At 42.5% G+C, this 21,056-nt stretch overlaps 1 protein-coding gene across 1 annotated transcript in view; it reads left to right on the forward strand.

Annotated features, from left to right (window-relative positions):
* The window catches only part of ANO6 (anoctamin 6), a 445,002-nt gene that overhangs the window by 266,201 nt on the left and 157,745 nt on the right, over positions 1–21,056 (forward strand). The window contains exon 4 of the mRNA XM_078675703.1: positions 14,334–14,399. Coding sequence (XP_078531829.1) covers positions 14,334–14,399 — 66 coding nt within the window. The remainder of the gene's footprint in view (positions 1–14,333; positions 14,400–21,056) is intronic.

Below are 21,056 nucleotides of genomic sequence, written 5' to 3' on the forward strand. Positions count from 1 at the left end.
GTGTGCCCCGGACTGTGTTCTCATTATTGTTGTTGGTTTTCGACTCACACATTTACAGGGGTAACAGGGTATTTCCCCCGACCTGGCAGCACCGTGCACACTCTGAGCAATCGTAGACACAACGTGAACCAAGTCAGAGCCCCATTCTTCCTGTCTTTACTAAAAACCCTACAGCGATAAAGCACCTCTGATTGTCTGCCTCCATCACTGGCCCTTCACAAGAAGACCCCTGGCCAAGAGACACCAGTCAGATGTCAAGGGAGATACTGGTGATGTTTCCAATTTTGATGTTTCATTCCACAACATTGGTACAGTGCAAGAGACCTTTGTCATTTTGGACTCCTTCACACATTTCAGTCCATGCTGGCCAGGATGCATGACAATGTATGTAATTTCTCTCTACTTTCTCAGACGTGCCATGTGTGTGATGACTTGAGTCATAGGTCCCACTCTCTCATACCTTCACAGTGTAGTGAGCAGTTGGTCATTGTTCTAGTTGTCCTGATGTACCAGCTACTCCCAACAAATGCAGTATGTGTTTTGCATGCACGGTAGCTGGCATCTGCAGCAATGACACGCATTGGCCCCAATTGAATGTTACAGAATTGCGGTCGCAGCTTCTATGCAACCGCGGTGTGACACACACTACGTGAATGAGCCATCAGCCAATGTGAGCCTTCGGCGGAGTACATATTTTGAAATTGCGGTGTGTGCCATCAGGGGCATCAAGGGTCACTCCTGAGGATTGGGTGGGTCTCGCACTTTGCATTTGGAAGGTTGCCACATTCGTCATGGTGCCACAACACTTGCTGGGAGTTGTAGTTGTTCAGGGGTTGCATACGTGGATATGTTTGGTATGTACCTCTGCTGTTGAGCACAGCAGCGTCTTGTCTCCAAGAGGTGCAACAGGTAGTGCAGCGGGAGAGGACTGTCTCGCAGGATCCATGGCGGCTCTTGGGGTTTAGATGGGTACTGTATCAGCTCTTCCTCTCCATTGTTGTTTTTTGCGCCATCCGCAACGTGGTGGTTTTTACGCGGCACTGGCAAGGGCTGTTTGCAACATCGTAATCTGGTTGACAGACGGAACGTGTTTCCGCATGCCAGTCCTGCTCTATTGGCTCCGTTCTCAACCCTTGCGTACACAAAAAACGTGCGGAGCCTGAAAGACCGCACCAGACAGTGAATGGCCTCAGTGGGACCATTCTAATTTGGTGGTCGTTATAACCGCGCCTGGAGCGGGAAAATGTACGTTTTCCTCCACCAGCACGGATGGCCTTCCATCCGGCATCGTAATCGGGCCCTATGATAGGTTTTAAAGAAGCTCTTCTTATGAGGAAAGATTGGGTATTAGATGCTACATGTTCTGAGGCTTCTGGGAAGAAAAACGGGGTTATTACTCTTATTTCTAAATGATCTTGTTTATCTATTGTTGCAGCTGAACATGATACCAACGGAAGATGGTTACTTACTCGTCTGACTAATGGTTCAAATGATCTATCTGTTATGTGTATATATGGTTCAAATGATCCATCTGTTATGTGTATATATATATATATATATATATATATATATATATATATATGTGTATATATATATATATATATGTGTATATATATATATATATATATATATATATATGTGTATATATGTATATGTATATATGTGTATATATATATGTGTATATATATATGTATATATGTTCTCTCAAAGTGCCCTGTAGCATCGGGAAGGCACACTTGGTATTTGGCCATCCAGCTTTCAATTGCAATCTTCCTTCTTGCTCCGTTTTATATTTAATACTGCCAACGCGTTTCGAGGCCAAAAGCCTCTTCATCCTGGGCACAGAAACACTCTTGAGACTTGCATAATTGCATTCACCGGATTTATTCACAAGCCAGCCCCGCCCTTTATGACGTGTACTTCGTATCTTCTGTCATTGGTGCATTCTGGGGCAAGGAGTCCTTTATGCAAAATAGTTGTTCTTTTAGTAAGTTCAAGTAGTGATTTCCGTAATTTTTCAAATTGTTTATATCCTTAAGTAGGTCACGGTGCTTTCAGGATGACTAATTCTGCATTTAAATACCGTGCCGTTTATTGTCTCGAACAGTTCAGGACCACAGCCTCACTCCAGCTTGAGAGAGCTTGTTCTCCGGCTGGCGATGGTGCTCTTCCCCGCGGCCAGGCTGCCGCGTGTGTAAATGTTCTCTCAAAGTGCCCTGTAGCATCGGGAAGGCACACTCTGTATTTGTCCATCCAGCTTTCAATTGCAATCTTCCTTCTTGCTCTGTTTTATATTTAATACTGCCAACGCGTTTCGAGGCCAAAAGCCTCTTCATCCTGGGCACAGAAACACTCTTGAGACTTGCATAATTGCATTCACCGGATTTATTCACAAGCCAGCCCCGTCCTTTATGACGTGTACTTCGTATTTTCTGTCATTGGTGCATTCTGGGGCAAGGAGTCCTTTATGCAAGATAGTTGTTCTTTTAGTAAGTTCAGGTAGTGATTTCCGTAATTTTTCAAATTGTTTATATCCTTAAGTAGGTCACGGTGCTCTCAGGATGACTAATTCTGCATTTAAATACCGTGCCGTTTATTGTCTCGAACAGTTCAGGACCACAGCCTCACTCCAGCTTGAGAGAGCTTGTTCTCCGGCTGGCGATGGTGCTCTTCCCCGCGGCCAGGCTGCCGCGTGTGTAAATGTTCTCTCAAAGTGCCCTGTAGCATCGGGAAGGCACACTCGGTATTTGGCCATCCAGCTTTCAATTGCAATCTTCCTTCTTGCTCCGTTTTATATTTAATACTGCCAACGCGTTTCGAGGCCAAAAGCCTCTTCATCCTGGGCACAGAAACACTCTTGAGACTTGCATAATTGCATTCACCGGATTTATTCACAAGCCAGCCCCGCCCTTTATGATGTGTACTTCGGATCTTCTGTCATTGGTGCATTCTGGGACAAGGAGTCCTTTATGCAAGATAGTTGTTCTTTTAGTAAGTTCAAGTAGTGATTTCCGTAATTTGCCTTCCCGATGCTACAGGGCACTTTGAGAGAACATATATATATATATATATATATATATATATACACATAACGGATAGATCATTTGAACCATTAGTCAGACGAGTAAATAACCATCTTCCGTTGGTATCATGTTCAGCTGCAACAATAGATAAACAAGATAATTTAGAAATAAGAGTAATAACCCCGTTATATATATAGATGACCCAAATTTGTGGTGTGCAATAAATGAGAAACTTACTGACATTCCACAAAATTGTTGGGGCAGATTTTAATCTTCCTTTCAATCCTATTTTGGATAGGCATTCTGCTTTTAAATTTTGACCCCCAAGGGCACATAAATAGTTGCTTAATATGTTTTCCGCAGATCATTTTTTGGATGCTTGAAGATTACGCAATCCTACAGGTAGCGACTTTACTTTTTTCTCTTCCCCTCATTCTAGCTTTTCTCGTATTGATTATCTTCTGGTTGATGCTTCTCTTTTAAAACATACTTGAACTGTCACAATCTATCCAATAGTTGTTTCTGACTATTCTGCAGTCTTGTTAACCATCCTTAATCTGATGGATACTATAGGGCACCGAAATTGGCGTGTAAACACAGAAATCTTGGAGGATCATGTTGAGGTTAAGGAACTTAATGAGGAGATTGTTCGTTTTATCAAAGATAATGAATTATCAGTGGATTCTCCAATAGTACTATGGGATGCATTTAAGTTTACTATAAGAGGTCACATTATAAACAAAATGGCCAAAAGAAACAGCGATATTAGGAAATCTCTTCAATCCCTGGGAGTCAACACTAAACGAAAAGAGAAATTATATAGACATACTAAAGACAAATCTCTCTTGCAAGATTTTAAACATTTAAAATACTCTTTCATTTCCATAGTAACTAAAAGAGCTTATATTGGAGTACACGCTCAAAGATCTTGTCAATTATTGTTACGGAATAGAGCTGGCAAGTTGTTAGCTGCTACCCTCAAATATTAGAAAACCAATACTACTTATATCACTCATCTTACTGATAAAACCGGTTCGAAAAAGTTTTCATACACAAGAAATTCTTGGAGTCTTTCAGGAATTTTATGAAAATGTATATACCCCTCAAAGTCAATGCACTAAGCTTACCTGCCAACAGTTCCTTAACTCTCTTCCGACTACTAGTATTTTAAATGATGATATGAAGGAGTTGGGTAAGCCAATCGGTACTGACGAGATTACTGAGGCTATTAAGGCTACTCGATCGGGAATAGCTCCCTGTCCGGACATGTTTTTCCATTGTCTTTTATAAAACATTTACTTCTTCAATAATTAAATACTTTAAAAAGATTTTTGACTACTATGTTCTTTCTGGCAAAGTTTGGGGTACGGCTGCTGAACCTACTATTGTAGTCATACCAAAAGAAGGTAAGGATCATTCTGATATAAAAAACTTCCATCCCATATCCCTATTAAATATGGAAGCAAAACTTTTTGCAAACATTTTAGCAAAGCGAATAGAATGTTCTATTCCTAATCAAATCCATGACTCCCAAACAGGTTTTGTCAAGGATAGGCTTGCTAGAGACAATGTTCGAACATTGTGTCACATTTTAGAAATGCAAAACTTTCCTCTTTGCCATCTGCGGCAATTGCCCTTGATGCCAAAAAATCGTTTGACAAGGTATATTGGCCTTTTTTACAATCTGTGCTAGAATCTCACAATCTTGGTAGCTCTTTTATTAATATGGTTATGGCTCTTTATGCGCAACCTAAGGCTAATATTAGGATTAATGGAACAACTTCCCCTTTTTTTAATCTTCGCCAAGGTACTAGACAAGGATGCCCAATTTCACCCCTTCTTTTTATTTTGTCTATCGATCCACTTCTCCGCGTACTTTTTCTGAACCCGGAGATTAAAGGGGTCCAATTTGGAACACATATACTTGAAATGGCTGCCTATGCTGGTGATGTTTTTAAGAAGACATTGAATCAGTGATCCCTTCTATTTCTAATCTTATTTGTGCCTTTTCTGTTGTTTCTGGGTTTATGGAATTGTTTCCTTTGAATTCTTTGTGTCTTCCTTCTCACTTGGGTGATTCAGGTTTTAAGTGGCAATCTACACACATTAAATATCTGGGGATCAGGTTCTGTAAAAATCTTAGATACTGTTACTTATAATGAGTTCCATATAATAAATAAAGTGAAGGATCTCTTCTCCTCTTGGCCTCCTCAATATATTTCTTGATGGGGTAGGTTACAAACTCTTAAAAGGTTGATAACCCCAATCATTAATTTGTTATCCTCTATGCTACCTAAAAAGGTTTCTTCTTCTTTCTTTCTTTCTTTCTTTCATGAGATTGATGTAATCAAGATTTGTATGGAATAACAAGAGAGCTCAGGGAGCAATTTGTTTTTTACCAGAATCCCAACATATACCTCCATGGATTTATATAGAACGAGAATTGTGCACTCCCTTTTCCACGCAAAAATTACATTAGCACGCTTTTGGTGTATTATATCAGATACGGTTAGCGTAGAAGTACATTTTGTACATTTTTTTTTAGAAATTTATAAAGCTCGCAAACGCCTGAAGGCATCTTGGCGCTGGGTCCGATGCACAGAGGATACCTGAGAAAGAGTAGTATGCTGCCTTAATTGGTGAAAAGCCACATTTGTACTGCTTTTCTGAAAAGCAAAAGTAAAGGATTACTTTTTATCACGATCGGGAGGAGATTCCAGTTTTTGGCAGTCCGCGACAAAAAGCTTCTCCCTCCCCACCTCACCTGCTTACACCTAGGGACTTGTAGAAGTTTTGTGTGGGCTGATCTCAAACTTCTGGTCGGCACAAACCATTTCAGGTGCGATCTCAAGAACTGTGGTCCTCTACCCATGCAAGGCTTTAAAGGCCAGGCACAGTGATTTAAACATAATCCTTTTTTCCATAGGTAGAAAATGGAGGGCTCTCAATCTATGTCCAACTGGCTCAGATCTGGGAATGTCGAGGACCAGCCTTGCAGCAGCATTCTGTAGGCTCTGAGGTTTTAAGAGATGTTGGGCTTGGATCCCTGCATACAAGGCGTTGCCATAATCCAGTCAGACAGGGCCAATGCCGTGACCAATGTTTTGCATGAATCGAGGGGAATGAATGGGCAGAATCTTTCAATCATCTTTAAAATATAACAGATGGTCGAAGAGAAGTTGTTTATCTGGGCGTCAAAAGTCAGTTTATCAAATATGACTCCTAGATTTTTAACCTTGCCCACTGGTTTTGGGCAGTCACCCAAACTGGCCGGCCACCAATTGGGAGACCAAAAGTCTGTCTTTGATCCCAACATCATAACCTCGGTTTTATCACCGTTCAGCTTCAGGCAGTTTAGCTGCATCCACTGATCTACCTGCGTCATGCACTCATTGAATCGCTCAGCTGTTTCCTCCATATTGCCTGCAAATGACACCACTATTTGGGTGTCGTTAGCATACGATACATGAAGAAACCCACACTGCCTGATAATATCTGCCAGCGGAGCAACAAAGACATTAAAAAGCGTGGGGCTCAGGGAGGAACCCTGAGGCACTCCACAAGGAGATTTAAAGGATTTGGATGTAAAATCTTCCAGTTTGACCGAAAAGGATCTGTCTCTTAGCAAAGATTGCATCAATGTGAGTGCAGAGTCTTAAAGCCCCAATTCTGCTAGACAAGCACAGAGTATCTCGTGGTTCACAGTGTTGAAGGTCGCCAAGAGATCCAATAGAATCAGGGCGGCCTTCCCTCCTGCGTCTAATATACTACTAAGTCCCTCTGCTGCCATAACCAATGCAGTTCCTGTTCCGTGCTCTTCTCTGAAACCATATTGTGATTGGTTTAAAAAGTTTTTAGATGCTCTAAATTGGTTATTAAGCAATTTTTCTAAAACGTTGGCTGGGAACAGAATTCTCGATATTGTCCGGTAGCTGCTGAGTTGTTTTGGATCCAGATTGGCTTTTTTTTTTTTTAAAGTGCGAGCACTGATACTGTTTTCCATGTGCCTGGGAAGTTACTTGGCTGAATTATCTCAGTGAACACAAGAGTTAGTTGTTTGCTAAGTATTTCTGAGAATATGTGCATCACTTTAGGTGGGCATGGGTCTGTTGGACCCCTGGACCTAATGTTCTTTACCGCCAGGCTGATTTGTTCTGTTGAGGGAGATAAGAAGCAGAACCCAGTTTTGGTAGTAGAAATATCCATGCCTTGCTTGAAGTGTTTAACTAAATTGCTGCCGTTATTATTACTCTTAAAAGATTCATAAACTGATGTAACTTTATCTACAAAGAACTGTCCGAGAGTATTACAGAGTTCTGTACTACTTTCCATTTGTTTTACAGCAGAAGGATTCACTAGTTTTTTGACTGTGGCGAAGAGCTCCTTCCAAGAGTTCTTGGCCTCACTTATTTGTTGTGTGCAATAATTGCTTTTTTCCCCATGTAAGTAGTTTTTTGTATTCCGCCAGTGTTCAAGCATATTCTCTTTTCCTATCTTGGTCAAAGTTAGTTCTCCATTTCCTTTCAGCCATTCTGCAGATTTGTTTTTGTGTCTTAAGTTTTTCTGTGAACCATGGTTCTGAGGGATTTTTCCTCCAAGAAACAAAGCTTTTTGTAGGGGCTGCAATATTGACCGCTGACTTAATCCATGAACAGAGCCTATCTACGGCCACATTGCTGTTTGGTGCTAATTCCCGTTTAGTCCTAACTAATAATTGCTGTAGTGTAAGGGCTGCAATATCGGCCCGGTCTTGATAGGTGACTAGCCTATGCTCATTTGTACGAGTTTGCTGCTCCTGATCTAGAGTTACAGAGAACAAGATAGCTTTGTGGTCTGACCAAGGAACAGGTATTAGTTCATCAATTTTAAGGGTGGAGTTGGAGGAGAAAATCCCGTCCAACGTATGCCCGGCCACATGTGTATCCTTTTTTGACATTCTGATCTAGACCAAGACTGGCCATAGCGTCAATCAGTACGGTTGTACTGTTGTCAGCTAGTTTTTCTAGGTGATAATTAAAATTCCCTAGAATCGTAAAATCAGGGCCAACAAAGCTGGATTCTAAGATAGGGCTAAGTATATCCGAGAGAGCCCTCCGTGGTCTATAAAGTAATAGCCCTTTTAGGGTATGATTACTGTCAGGATAAAAAAGTCAACTTACAATGCTCACACTGCTTAGTCTTATTCTGCATGTCTAGGAGTAGACATCCTGGTTTACCCTTGAGCCTATATAGCTCGTTGCGAGTGTAAGCTCTGCCAGGTGATCTGCTCGACAAAGATGCAGGGGTTCTGGCCCTAGGCCCGGGCCAGGTGCCGAGGGGCGCAGACGGGCTTGCCTTTGGTGCGCATCCACTGCGCGTCCGTTCTGGCTTTGGTTTATGTAGAGTGAGCAGCAGGAACAACTAGCTCTCTCACCACCCGGAAGTAGCAATGTCCCAAGAAGTGTATAGAAAGGTAAAGGCCCTGAAATCAACCTTGTTCAATCAGCACTTGCCGTGACAGACCGGGTTGCGGACAGGAAGGCAATGAAGTCCCTGATGAAAGTGCCAAGTGCAGTAAGTATAAAAGTAGTAGCAGCCTTCTTTTAAAAACATCAATAAGATACAAGTTTGAAACGAGTGTGACGTGTCAAGCGTAGTAAGTATAAAAGTAGTAGCAGCCTTATTTTAAAACATAAATATCATGCTAGTATAAGTGAGTATCAATTAGCAGCAATTATCAGCACAGTGGTAATCCTACCGTGTACATTGATCGGAAAGTTTTGAAACCTATTCATAAATCAAGATGGACATCTTTATGGTTTAATTTTTAGCTGGTTACTGACAGTGAACCTAACCCCGCTCTTTTGTGGGCCGCCAAGGGAATCAGATTTGTGAAAGACCTCTAGGATACTAATCATGATCCTCTTCCTTTTTCCTTCCTAGCCAAAAAATAGAATCTCAATAACATGTTTTTTATACTTTTTTTAAGTTAAAAGTCAAACTCTCCAAAATACCCCTTTCAACAGGTTCGTCTCACTTCTTTCAATGTGGGAACACTCAGGCCATACCTCTTCTAAAATGTATAAATTTTTATCTGCTCCACTGCCTTCACAATCTACGATTACTTCTGTTAAATGGTCTCACCATTTTGGAGCAATTTTTTAAACCTATTTTTACAGGATACCTGGCAACTGATAAGGAAATTATCTTTATGTAACAAAATTGCTCCTTCACTGATTCTATCCAATTTCTTTACTATGAACCTTTTGCACTGGACTCTTGCTCGTTTGCATGAGCTGAAATTAAAAGATAGTGATATTTGCTGGAATTGCAATTCAGTACCAAGCACCCATCAACATATGTTCTATGAATGCACACTATTAATCTCCTTTTGGGGCCTGATACAAAAACATTTATCGTTAATCTTTAATAAACCTATAGCTCTCTCTTTACCTATGATTTTGCAGTACGGATTTGGAGCTCTTAGATTTGCTTTTATCCATTGCAGTCAAAATTATACTCACAGAATTGAAATCTTTTCATCTCCTTTCTTACCATATCTGGTGGGGGTGGGTTTCATATCTTTGTGGAGCTCATACTTTTGTTGAAAAGAAACATTATTCACCTTCAATTGCTAACAATGTATGGCGTTCTTTGGATAATTATTTGGATATGTCTTCTCAGGGGTTGGCAGCTCAATATCCTTTTGAATCTGTTTCTTAATTAAAATTTTTATAGGTGTAGCAGATGTCCCTTCCCACCATCCCACCCTCCTTCCTTCAAGTATTCTTTCCTCCTTCTCTCTTTCATTCTCTCTTCCCATTTTCACTTCTTTCCCCTTGCTGATGTATCTTGTTTACCAAGCAATACAAACTCATACATGACTTGGCTGGTATAAATGTAGATGTTCCATCTCTCCCATCTTCCTGGGCTTTATACTTAGTATTTGATGAACTTGTAATACCTGTTAACTGTCATAATATTTATCTGATCATTTTTATGATAACTTTTATATCTTTTTATCCCAGTCCTGATGTTCTTTATTTTGTATACCTTTTTAATTCTTCATTATTATATATCTGTTTCTGATTTTTATGTATCGTGACTGCCTTGCAAATGTATTTCTTTTTATCTAAAGCAATAAAATATTTGAACACTAATGCATTGTATGGGGTAATAAGCACTTTATACATGCAATTTCATCACAACAATCCAATAACCAGATACCACTCTTTGGACTCTATGCTTGCCTTTGACACTGCACGGTACTCCCCTACTTTTTTAGCTAGGCTTGTGCTATGCAAATACTGGATACACATAGGCACATCCTGTGTGACAAGGAAGTAGGCGGAATCGACAACGAGAGTAACTTAGATGGGTACATAGTAAACGTATGCATTTCACCCAGGAGCTTCTCTCTATCTATCCATTTATCCCATGATTCTCACACTATGCCCTCGTGGCCCCAAAATATGTCATTCATTTAGGAAAGCTATAATTGCAAATAAAACTACTCTTGCATGCAACATAATGCAATCACACTACAATTTAAGCCCTTCAATAATTAGACAAATGGCTCGTGAGACTGTCTCACCATGCTGCATTTAGGTTATTCGGATTTTTTATGCCCCTCACTTTCAGGCACTCTGAACAGTACAAATGTTTTTTTTTTTTTGTTGTTGTTGTTTTTAACAAAAACTGGCCTGGAGTGCTTCCTGGTTTTAGATATGCAAGTACAAATGGTAATTATGCACTCTTTCTGAAATGAGTAGTCGAATTGAACACAAAGAATGGGAGGTCTGTGTGGAGAAGCATTCTGCAACGTTCATTTTAACACCACAAACAAAAGAATGCAGTTTTGCAAAGCAACAGTGCCTTGTGGGCTTGGCTTGTTGAGGGATATGTATTTACTTTGGTCTGATTGTTTCCGAGGTGGAGTCTGATGCTTAAAATAGAATGGGCCAAAGACACACCATGATTCCTCTAATATTTGTCTCCAGTTTAATCGCCTGCTAAGTAAAGGTTTCTCTCTATTGTTCGCGGGCCTCTGTAATCCTATTAAAAAAGTAACTGGCATTGGGTGTGTTTCAACAGAACATTAAACTTGTTGTGACAGATGGATTCTCAAACTTCGCCCATGTTTGAATCTGCTCTATAATGGAACGTTCTACCTCTAATCAGCCCCAGCAGTGTCATGCTCACTGAAATTTCAATTTTGTCGACGGTGTTTGAAATGATTTGCATTCTCCCTTTTCAGCTTTGGCTCCGTCAAATCCGAATTGGTTTTTATCAATACATTTCCAGAGCATCCTGTCCTGTTGCCACAGGTGCAGCCTTCAGGAATGCATGTTCCAAGCCTATTAATGATGCTGGGTATCCGGTGCTTCTTGCATGCATTGTAAGTTAACTTTAGCACATGTGCAGTCAAGTAGCTCCCAAATGTGTAATTTGTGCTAAAATAGAAGCCTTTCCATGAATATGGGTCCTAGTCATGGTAGAAGATGGAGTGCCTCGGGGATCAGTGGCCGCACCTCCACGTCTCCCTGGATAGATGGGCCAGTCTGAAGTTCCACTCATTTGACAACGACGGTGTTATTCGATTTAAGCCTTTCTCTAATCCAAGAGTAGCCTGCGACATTTCTCAAAGTAGATAGACTATGTTAAACATATATCGATGTGCAACATTTCCTACATTCTCCAGAGAGGCCTCAACCCTGAGGACAAAGTTTGGTTACTTCAAGGAAAAGACCAGCACAATACGCGCAGGGTGGTCAGCTGCATGGCCTCCCACACCTCACCAGCACCGCAAAATCCCTGGAGGTTGCTCCGCTTTGTGGCTCCTTGCACCTTTATAGTGCTGCATGGACTGCTAAAAAAGAGAACAATTTTGCTCCCATTGATCCCTCATTGGTGCAAGAAGACAGAACTGCTGAGTAAGCATCTACCCATGTCACTAAAATGTTGACTTGGCAGCTCCTGGGTCTCCAGTTTGATCAGTTCTATACAGTACAAGGGAGGCTTCAGTCTTATTCTGAAGTAGCACCTTTTATCAGACAGCTGCAAGGCCAAAACTCGATCTACTCTTCACACTTTTGGCAAATAATATTATCGTCTTCAAAATGTATGTAGCGCATAATATACTTCAAACTCTACGAGAAATTTGGTTCCTTCCTGTCTTTCCATTGGATAGTGATTAGCATTTTATTTGAGTGAATCAATAAAGAGGAGAAGAAGTAGAGTACCTAAGAATCTTTAGTTTTTCACATGAACCCTGTTGAGGTTTGGAATGAACTGCATCACATGCTTGTAAGCAAAAAAGTCAAACAGAGAAGTGGAGCTTTGGTATACTGCATGAGATAGGTGCCTGCTACTTATTCCTTGATTACCCACTTGTAGCTGTTGGAAACAAATAGTTTATGGAAGCCACCAAGTATAGATTTCCCCATGCAAATGTATGTGCTGTAATAGACTTGAAGTCTGATTGGAGAAAATAGAATGACTTACTGAAGTTATCTTTTCGGCCCAATAGCCAAAACTTATTTTCAATAAATCGGGGACAGCAGTTCTTGCTCATCCTCAAGGGTGGTGTTGATTTGTCAGAAAATAAAATGATTTTTTTGAGTCCTGTTAGCTGAACAATTGCATTTACATTCAGGAGATTTCCATTTATTTTCATGCCTTTTTCATTTATAAAATTGGTGTGTTTTAATCAATTGTCTCACAGAACCGAATAATTTTATGATGGTGCACAGAGGTTGATGCTCTAGGCAGAGTCAACATATACCACATACTATCCCCGGCAAAGTGGCAATATTTTATTTTTTTGTAGGGGAACCTGGTGTTGTCTTGCATGTGTAACCTAAGCAGTGACCAAACCCTGCCTTTTCCCTGGCACCTGCTAAGGACACGATGACAAAACACACACCAAGAGTGAACTCCACCTGCTGGCTTCCCTGTAATCAATGAAGACCTCTATGCTTTAAGGCCCACAGGGTCAGAAAGGCCTTTAAATACAGATATTAACCCCAGAAAAAAAAAACATGAAAACATGGCCAGGTTGTTCTCCTTTATATTGCAATGGTTTCACGATGGTCCCTTTGTTGAAAAAAAGCCACTAGATGTCTGATATAAATTTTATTATTTTGTGAATGATCAGAATATAGCGGCCGAGAGTTGCCTTTTATATGAGCGTTAGTAATGCTACATTAATTAATTTGTGCACTTAACTTATAAGTATTTTAACAGTAGCGTCTACCAAACATTATGTGCCACAGTATTGAATTCTTAGACAGTGAAGCAAACCTAAGAGGGAACATATTTGCCTTCAAAATGTTACAAGAATGAAAACAAAGTGAAACAGCAGTTTCAGGATTCACATTTCCTCCTGCCAACATAGCAATTACGTTTTTGCAAGATTTTTAATATAATGGAGTGTTGTGCAATAATACTTAGCTAGATATATTAAAAGTGCCATCTGCAATCATAATAGTTTTAAGAAAAACAAAATATTGAAATTTTTCTTTAACAGTATGATTCAGATTAGACTAAGCATTGCTTCCAATGTTAGGCCTGCCAGTAGGCGGCATGTGTCTTCCCCTTGCAGTACAGAGTACAGGCGGCTAGATTGCAATGGCAGTGATGCACCTACGATTCTGAATTCTGGGTTTAAAGGAAACTCTTGATTGTTTTCCTGATAGTTAAAAACTTAGGTGCATCCAAGTTATTGCCCTGATAGCTGCGAAATGTGAACGCCACAAATTTCAAAAATTGGTGATGATAATGCATTTACTGATTAAAAGTGCTATTGTTATCATTGTAAAATCTTTCCTCATTTAGGGAAACATCATTAACAACGAAGGCAGTACTACGCGTAACGTTTACAACGAGGCACTTACCACGTAAACGTCTTTCCAACGCGTATGCCTTCAACGATCGTATTTACCACGAAAAAAAAACCGAAGGATTAAAAAGGGGGGTTGGGGGGGGTCTCCCCCCCCATAAAAAAACGATCCCGCCGTGCCGAAAAAAACAGTGTCATAAGAGAGGAAGCGGAATAAACTTCCGTTTCCTCTTTATGACGTAAGAACGACGTGGCAAAGAAGATGAGGGGAAAACGAATTCCGTGGTAACGCATGCGTGGAAAAGGCATGCGTTGCAACGGAATTCGTGGTAACAACATATAACCAAATTTCAAAAATTGGTGATGATAATGCATTTACTGATTAAAAGTGCTATTGTTATCATTGTAAAATCTTTCCTCATTTACATCAGAATTTCTACTTCTGTGTGGTATTGTGTGTTAATTAATTTTTTGGGTAATCTATTTTGCAGAAAAAACGACAAGCATATGAATCAAACCTAGTTGGTCATGGTTTACAGTTGGAAGCAACACGATCTGTAAGTAACATCTTTTTTGTTTTTTGTCTATTTTTGCCTTTTATGTCTTGTTATTGTGTAATTGTATTGGAGGTTGCATGTGCCTTATTATGAGTATGGTGGTCCACAGGATCGCCGTAGGTTGGTGGCATTCCGACCACCGACACACTAGCGGTCTGCCTGCCATATTATTGGTATGGCGGTTGGACTGCCACTAGATCGCCGAGATCAAGGATTCCGCTGTGCCAGCTATCTGAAAATGGCCAGGAATATGCTTGTGGAGCCATGACGTCACCACAGAGCATATTCTGATTTGAATGTCCACTGCCCATTTCATGGCAGTGAGCCAGCCATGAAAAGGATGGTGGACATGCAAGGAAGGGGGCCCTAACAGGGCCGCCAGCCACTTGTTGGCCTGGGGTGCATGCAGGGGGCACATATTGTGCCCCCCTGGAAATGCACCCTCGTTCCTCCATGGTGTGGCATGCACAACATGGTGCATGCCACACAGTGCAGGAATGTGCTGCAGGCGCTGCCCCAGCGGCAGTCTGCTTTTAAGGCTCTCCTACAAGCCTGACAGACCGCTGCAGCACCACCCACTTGCCCACCATTGATTACACTCATAATACGGCAGGCAAACGCACTACAGGCTTAGAGGTCCTCCTGTCGGCGCAGCAGTTGCGGGCTGCCACGATGGACTGCCAAACTCAAAATAAGGCTCTATATCTATTGAAAAAGGTGTGTTCAAACGATACCCACTGAAAGTTATCCGACAGAATATTTTCCTTTAAAATTATTATTTTTATGACCTTGAAGTGGTTCAATGTCCCTTAATGCATAAATAGTAAGGAGAGAGGTAACATATGAACACTCCCATTTAGCATCTTTCTTATTGCATGCCATTAGAAGAGCATTGCATTGCACATTGTTGTACAGCTTTCCTCTTAACAAGAACATGCCAAAACACAAAGCACACTAACGCTTTGTTGTGAATTTGTTTTAGGATATTGGTTAGCAAGATCTTAGACCAAAAGAAGCAGAATGCTATACAAGGCACGCGGGACTATGATAAGTATTTGATACATTTACAGAGGTCACAAAAAGTATCATTGATTCGCAATTTTACACTTCAGTCATTCACACTTCAGTAGAGACGACAGGAGACTCCAGACTGGATATTATAATGAGGTTCCAAGGGCAACCCCAGGCAGGTAACATAGTGCATCAGAAATATCAAGAACTGGAATTCTTAGTTCTTTCCTGAACCTTATGAGGACATAGGTGCCAAGGTTTTAGATTGCTATGTGTGACATTTTAGGAATTTCATACTAACATATAAATAGCAGCAATTACACCCATCTGAGCAACAAGAAACTAAGAACATCTTAAAACTTATGCAAAGCACCAGAAATGGAAGACCTTGACATTAGGGGTTTTCCTGGGATGAAAAAAATGGGGGGTCTCTAAAACGGGCATGCATGACCTATGCAATTAAGTGTATGGCTTAAACACAAACTACATTTCTTCACTGGCAGCACTTTGCTGGAAGAATTACGTTTAAAACAATTTTATGGCCAGCTTATATCACTCTTCACAACCGGGGCAGAAATGTGCATGGTGCAACCCTGTGGTAAAAATATCCCCCCTTAAGAACTAGGTCCTGAAACTCTTCCTATGAGACTGAGGAAATGAATGAACAAGTCAAGTTTACGGGGCTTCAAAGACTTCACTTAACTCAGCTTGGCGGTGTAGGGATGCCACCAGCTGGAAACGACAGTGCTCTAGCGAATCCCCTTTGACATTAAAGTACAATTTACTGCCAAGACCGAAAAACGGGTGAGGGCAATAACTTGGAAAACAGACTTTTGAAAAAAACTTATTTGTAAAACCTAATAGGGCTCAGTCAATTAAAGTACTAGCCAGCAAAGTTACCAATCACAGGGGTCAAGTGGCATTGTAACATCACCTCAAGAAAACCACGACGGCTGCGGCAGAGGCGAGTGTGTGTCTGTTATGTTGGCGGAAGACAGGCTGAGTGTTAAAGCAGTTCTGGCGCCTAAAAAATGCTTTCATTTCTCAAACCATGTTATAAATAGAAGATTGGGACGCTTGTATTTTCTAAATGCCAGAGTATTTTCCGAAGGTTCACAGGCTGAGATGCCAATATGCTCCAAAGGTAAAATGCAGCTTTTCGAGCATTATGTCTAAAAATAGAAACTTGGTTAGTATTTCCTACTATGATAGCACTGCAACAACATCTTCGGTCGAATTTGCGCTAGCTATAAAACTGTTCAAGATGTAGTGGGCCAACACTGCACAGCAGGATATTAACCCAAGGCCAGAGAAATAAAGGCAACGCCGGCGCCCTCGGGTCAAACTGCCTGCCGGTCCAGAACTTTAAGAAGACCTTAAAGGTTACACTCACTCAGAGAGGCCGGTCGGCTTGATAATTAAGCATTTTAGGGTTGCTGACTTCAACTTTGTGCAGACTGACTGCATGCAGAGGTGCTCTATGTAATTTTAGGCTGCTGGCTGAATGACGTGCTTCAAAAAGGAAAGTACATTAGGCAGGCGATAAACAAGTTACACTTTAACCCCTTCAGTGCTGCGCGAATTCCGCTGCGGTGCTGAATGTTCTATAGAACCTATGGACCCATGACGGAACGGTTCCGTCATGAGCACAGGCCAACCGACGCTCATGACGGAATCGTTCCGTCATGAGCACCGAAGGGATTAATCACTTACTCTGTTAGCTGCTGCGCGCACCATTGATGCAGATCTCCCTGGTGGAACAGGTTACAGAATAAACTGTGGCTGCTGAGGTCGAGCCCCATGGGCTGGGATCGGGCCTTCCCGCTTGCCGACATGCTGCCTGGTGCCAGTGACTCTGGGAGTGGAACCGGGGAGGGGGCGAACTCACCCAGCTGGTCCTGATCTTTATCTTGATGTTTCTGTGTACAGCAGCCATTTGTGTTGTGCAGTTACATAACGGCGGATAAAAGCAGGGCCCATTGGTCCTGCTGAGAGGAGCGCCGGCAGCCAGACAGCTGAGGTGCGAAGAAAAGTATCCACGACTCTGACGATTGCCTGTACTCCCCCCCCCCCACTGCAATCGGTGTTACTCTGTGATGTGACGTGACTTCAGTCACTGGCTGCAGCACTCTCACTCGCTCCCGGCTCGGAAAGAAGTATTCTGCCCCCAAAGTATTCTGACCCATGATTCAGGCGCCACCCGCTAACCATTAATGAGCAGCAGGCCTCCACCTCCAATTTAACTCCCGGCGCGGGACGTGACGTCGCGTCCCCACATGGCGCCACGGCCAAGTTGCCAACACACAATTTAACTGCAGCAGCCAGGCGAGGGGCAGGCCCCACCCGAGTCTCTAGGAAGCAGGGCAGAGCAAAAATGTAACATTGTAACACTGAGAGCAGTCAGTGCACGTCAGATCTTGAACTGTTAGATACGGAGCTTGCTGGCAATGAATTGCTGCGCCCGGGTTGGGCGCACGGCACCCAGGTGTCAGAGGCACCAGCGCGCGCTAGCACCTGGCAGAGATTAAGGCAGCCAGTTTCAGAGCTGTCAGGTCAGGGCAAAAATGCGTGACAATGTATTTCAGTGCGGTGATGTGGTAACACCACACTGAAATGCGTTAGTGTCACGCCTGATGCGTGATACTTGGCAGGACTGTGAGGAAAGTCTTATATGCAAAGACAGACCATTTACGAAATTGGGTTCACAACCTGAAAATGCTTGTTTTCAAGTGTATTCTTTGTGGAATTATGTTACATTTTCACTTGTGTGACCATCAGGCTCTCGGTTACTTTCAGGCCACTAGAGTTCACTAGCTCGGTAGACTGGTATGCTTGTGTGAAAATCATTGTAAATCATCTAGTAAATGTTGATGGTGATCTCTGCTTGTAGGGAGAGATTGTGCACCTTTTTTGGGGGAGAGTGAATCTGTAAAATTACTTCTTACCAGTGATTTAGCAAGTAGAACTTGCAGCAGTATGAAGGGCTTCCCTCAGAGTGATGTGGGTGCAATCTAGTAAACTATTCAGGGGGGCATACATAGAAAAGTGCAAAAGCATAACTGTCAAGCAAAAGATGTTCGTAGTCACAACCAGTACCAGGCAGTCTGGGCTTCCCTGGCTATGACATATTTAGAACAAGATATCAGAATCCGTATAAAAACTAATGACATTTCCATAGTGAGAGTGGGTGTGCAGCTCTGAAGCATTGTCTGATAGTATTAATCTTGCTTTTTTGTGAGTTCCCCCACATTGACTTTATTGGGTTTAGTATTAAGTGTATGGAAGATGCTCAGAACTGTATGAAGCTCTGGAAGAATCTTTGGTGGGGAATCTGGTTTGCTAATGATAGAAGGAAGTACAATTTTGTGTCCTTACAATTTAAAGTCATCAGGTACTGATGGATTGTGATGTTGCTATAGTCCTCAGCGACCAAAACATTTCAAGCTAATCCTCTCTTGAAATAAAAATTATTTGGTTCAGCTCTCTCAAATTGACATCACAGCTAACATTTTCTCACAAATAATAGGTAGAATATAAATCTAGTGAGCAAGCCGAAAATTGTAATGAGGCTCCTTAAAGAGTTTCAGGCAAAACATTTGTAGCATTGTTCGACTTATCTTGATAAAAATATGCAACGGGAAACCTTAAAGGCAAGCTAATCATTTCATGAGAGGTTTGACGGAGGAGAGTTCTTCCAAGACCTTTTGTTAACAATTAGTGATCAGTTTTACCTTTCAGTTTCCCACCTTAAAACATTAAACATTCCACACTTTGTAGTTCTATGGTATCAGGCTTCCATTTCTAGAAGCACATTTTATCAAACACATTGGTAAAATGCTACTGGAAGTTTCATGAAATAGTTCAGACAAAGTCTTCTTCTTCTGCCCCACATTTTGAAGACTACTGCCATAAAGGTTCCTTCTAAAAATGAAATATTATGTCTCATGACTATCTGGGTGGATATGCCGGATGGGGTTGCGGTGGTTGGTGGAGACTGAAATGATGTGATGGATATGGCCCTGGATTGCTGGATAGGAGAGGGGGGTTCCCGAGGGTGGCGGTACCATGAAGCTGCATTCCTTAGCGACGGACTTGACTGGGTGGATACATGGCACCACTTTCATCGAGACGGTCAGGAGTTTACGTATCTCTCTGCAGTTCACGACTCATACTCCAGACTTGACTACATTTTTGTTCCCCGATTGTAGGTGGGCAGGGTAGAGGGAGCGGAGATTCTTCCACGAGGTCTGTCGGATCATTCCCCAGTGGCCCTCACCTTATAGATGGGGCGGAGGCGGCAACCATTTCGGTGGTGCTTATCGGTGTGGCATTTACAGAATGAGGACTATAGAGAATGTATGTGCTACGCTATTGACGAGTATCTGAGAGTGAATTTGGGGTCAGTGACCGGGGCCGATTCTGTGTGGGAGGCGATGAAGCCTACCTTGAGGAGAACAGACATATCTTGGTGCACGGCGGCTCACAGAACACGTAGGGAGGCGCTCCATCAGGCTGAGGTGGGTATTGAAGATCTTGAGCGTCGGGGTCGAGAGGCCGGAGGTGGCCAGGCCAGGCGCCAATTGCTGTTTGCCCAACAGGATTATGCAGCGCTATTGCTGGACGAGGCCCAACAGGCCTAGCTGGTGACGCACAGTAGAGTGTATCAATGGGGGGACAAATCTAGCAAGGTGCTCCACTGACTCTGCCAGGGGGTGTATCATACCCAGAGTCTACCGGGCATATTAGCCTTGATGGGCAAGCCACTCATGGATCCACGGGCCCTGGCGGAGAGTTTTGCTACATATTATGCAGATCTCTATGCCCTAAGGAATGTTTGCCTGCTGCCACGATTGATCGTTTCTTAGCTGATCTTCCACCCAAGGCTCCATCAGATGCGGTGAGGGAAGATCTGGAGCTCCCGCTGACTGATGAGGAGCTGGCAGCTGCATTAGGAGAACTCAATTCCGGGAAGGCGCCGGTGCCTAACGGGTTTCCTAGTGAATTTTTTAAGCGGTACTTTCTGCAGTTGAGACTTCATTACCGCGCAGTGGTAGAGGAGGCGCGAGACCGCAGCTCTGTACCCCAGTCTGCAGGCATGCAGAGGTGGTGGTCTTCCATAAGCCCGGTAGGCCGCCGGATCAACATGCATCCTACAGACCCATTTCTCTTTTGAATGTGGAGGCCAAAATATTGGCGAAGGCCCTGGCGAATTGCCTGTTGCCCCATATAGCCGCTCTGGTGCACCCCTATCAGGCTGTTTTTTTGCCTCAGCGTGCGACTAGACATAACATCAGGTGGGCTCATGTATTGGCGGCGGCTGTCCAGTGACTGGGTACACCCGCGGCGTTGTTGTAAGCGGACATGGATAGGGCGTTCAACTCTCTTAGCCTGGTATACCTCTTTGCATTATTACATAGGCTGAACTTCAGACCGAGGTTTATGTCTTATTTGACTCTTCTATATACATACCTCACGGCGTCGGTGTGGATGGCAGACGCAGCCTCCTCAGTGTTCTCTATTGGGTGGGGAACGAGGCAGGGATAATTCCTGTCTCCATATTTATTTGCCCTCCCGATGGAGCCTCTGGCCGCATGGGTGCGAAAGGACACACAGGTCCAGGGATTTGAATGGGCTCAGGGGTTGTCG

The sequence above is a fragment of the Lissotriton helveticus genome, chromosome 1_1 (assembly GCF_964261635.1).
Source record: "Lissotriton helveticus chromosome 1_1, aLisHel1.1, whole genome shotgun sequence".
NCBI classification, from domain to species: domain Eukaryota; kingdom Metazoa; phylum Chordata; class Amphibia; order Caudata; family Salamandridae; genus Lissotriton; species Lissotriton helveticus.